Source organism: Morone saxatilis, unplaced genomic scaffold (assembly GCF_004916995.1).
Source record: "Morone saxatilis isolate NCDOM2014 unplaced genomic scaffold, NCSU_SB_2.0 Contig14, whole genome shotgun sequence".
Classification (NCBI taxonomy): domain Eukaryota; kingdom Metazoa; phylum Chordata; class Actinopteri; family Moronidae; genus Morone; species Morone saxatilis.
In genome coordinates this window covers 21,686,182-21,686,860 of record NW_023339696.1, presented here as the reverse complement: position 1 = coordinate 21,686,860, position 679 = coordinate 21,686,182, and the positions used below count along the sequence as shown (strand labels likewise).

At 39.6% G+C, this 679-nt stretch overlaps 1 protein-coding gene across 1 annotated transcript in view; it reads left to right on the top strand.

Moving 5' to 3' along the window:
• LOC118322665 (GTPase IMAP family member 9-like) overlaps positions 1-679 on the top strand; it is a gene marked incomplete in the record, with an annotated part of 3,272 nt that overhangs the window by 1,348 nt on the left and 1,245 nt on the right. Inside the window, 1 exon segment of the mRNA XM_035654399.1 lies at positions 586-679. Within this exon segment, the coding sequence (XP_035510292.1) occupies positions 586-679 (94 nt within the window).

The following is a 679-nucleotide window of genomic DNA, read 5'->3' as shown; positions in this document are numbered from 1 at the left end:
GTGAATGAATAATCATTCTTTTCTTAAACAGGTGAAAAATAGATTCATGACTTTTTATGCATTTTTTATTTTTTGCTATGTCGTACACAGCCCTAATTAATTCAAGAACATGACTCTCCAACTTGTTTGCATGAGTTAGCTTAATATGATCACATGTAGGTGGGACTTCCCCTTTACTGGCCAATACAGCCTCACACCCATTGTGAAAACAATGTGCCAGATGGTTTCCAGACATTTTTTTAAGGGCAGTTGTTATTGGCATCACTACAGGCCCAGCCGCTTCAAAAATGCCTTGGCAAAATCTAAGGCACGGGGTAAGAGAGGAACCATCAGCCAACCGTGTTGTGGCTAGTGATGTGTTTCTTCTTCTTTATATAAGCTTAGCTAACCAGCTGTTGGCTGTAGCTCCATATTTACTGGAAAAACTTGACAGTTGAGTCAATCTGAACATGTAACTCTTTGCAAGAAAGTGTCAAACTGTTCCTTTAAATAAACAAATCTGACAGTAATAGATTAGTGTGTTTGAAATAACCAGCAGACGGTGCTGTAACACTTGTACACTAATGTCTGTGTCCAATCTTCCAGCAGATAAACCAGAGATCAGGATCGTCCTGCTTGGGAGGTCCAGAGAAGGGAAGACTGCTTCAGTAAATACCATCCTGTTAAAACCAAAATCTGA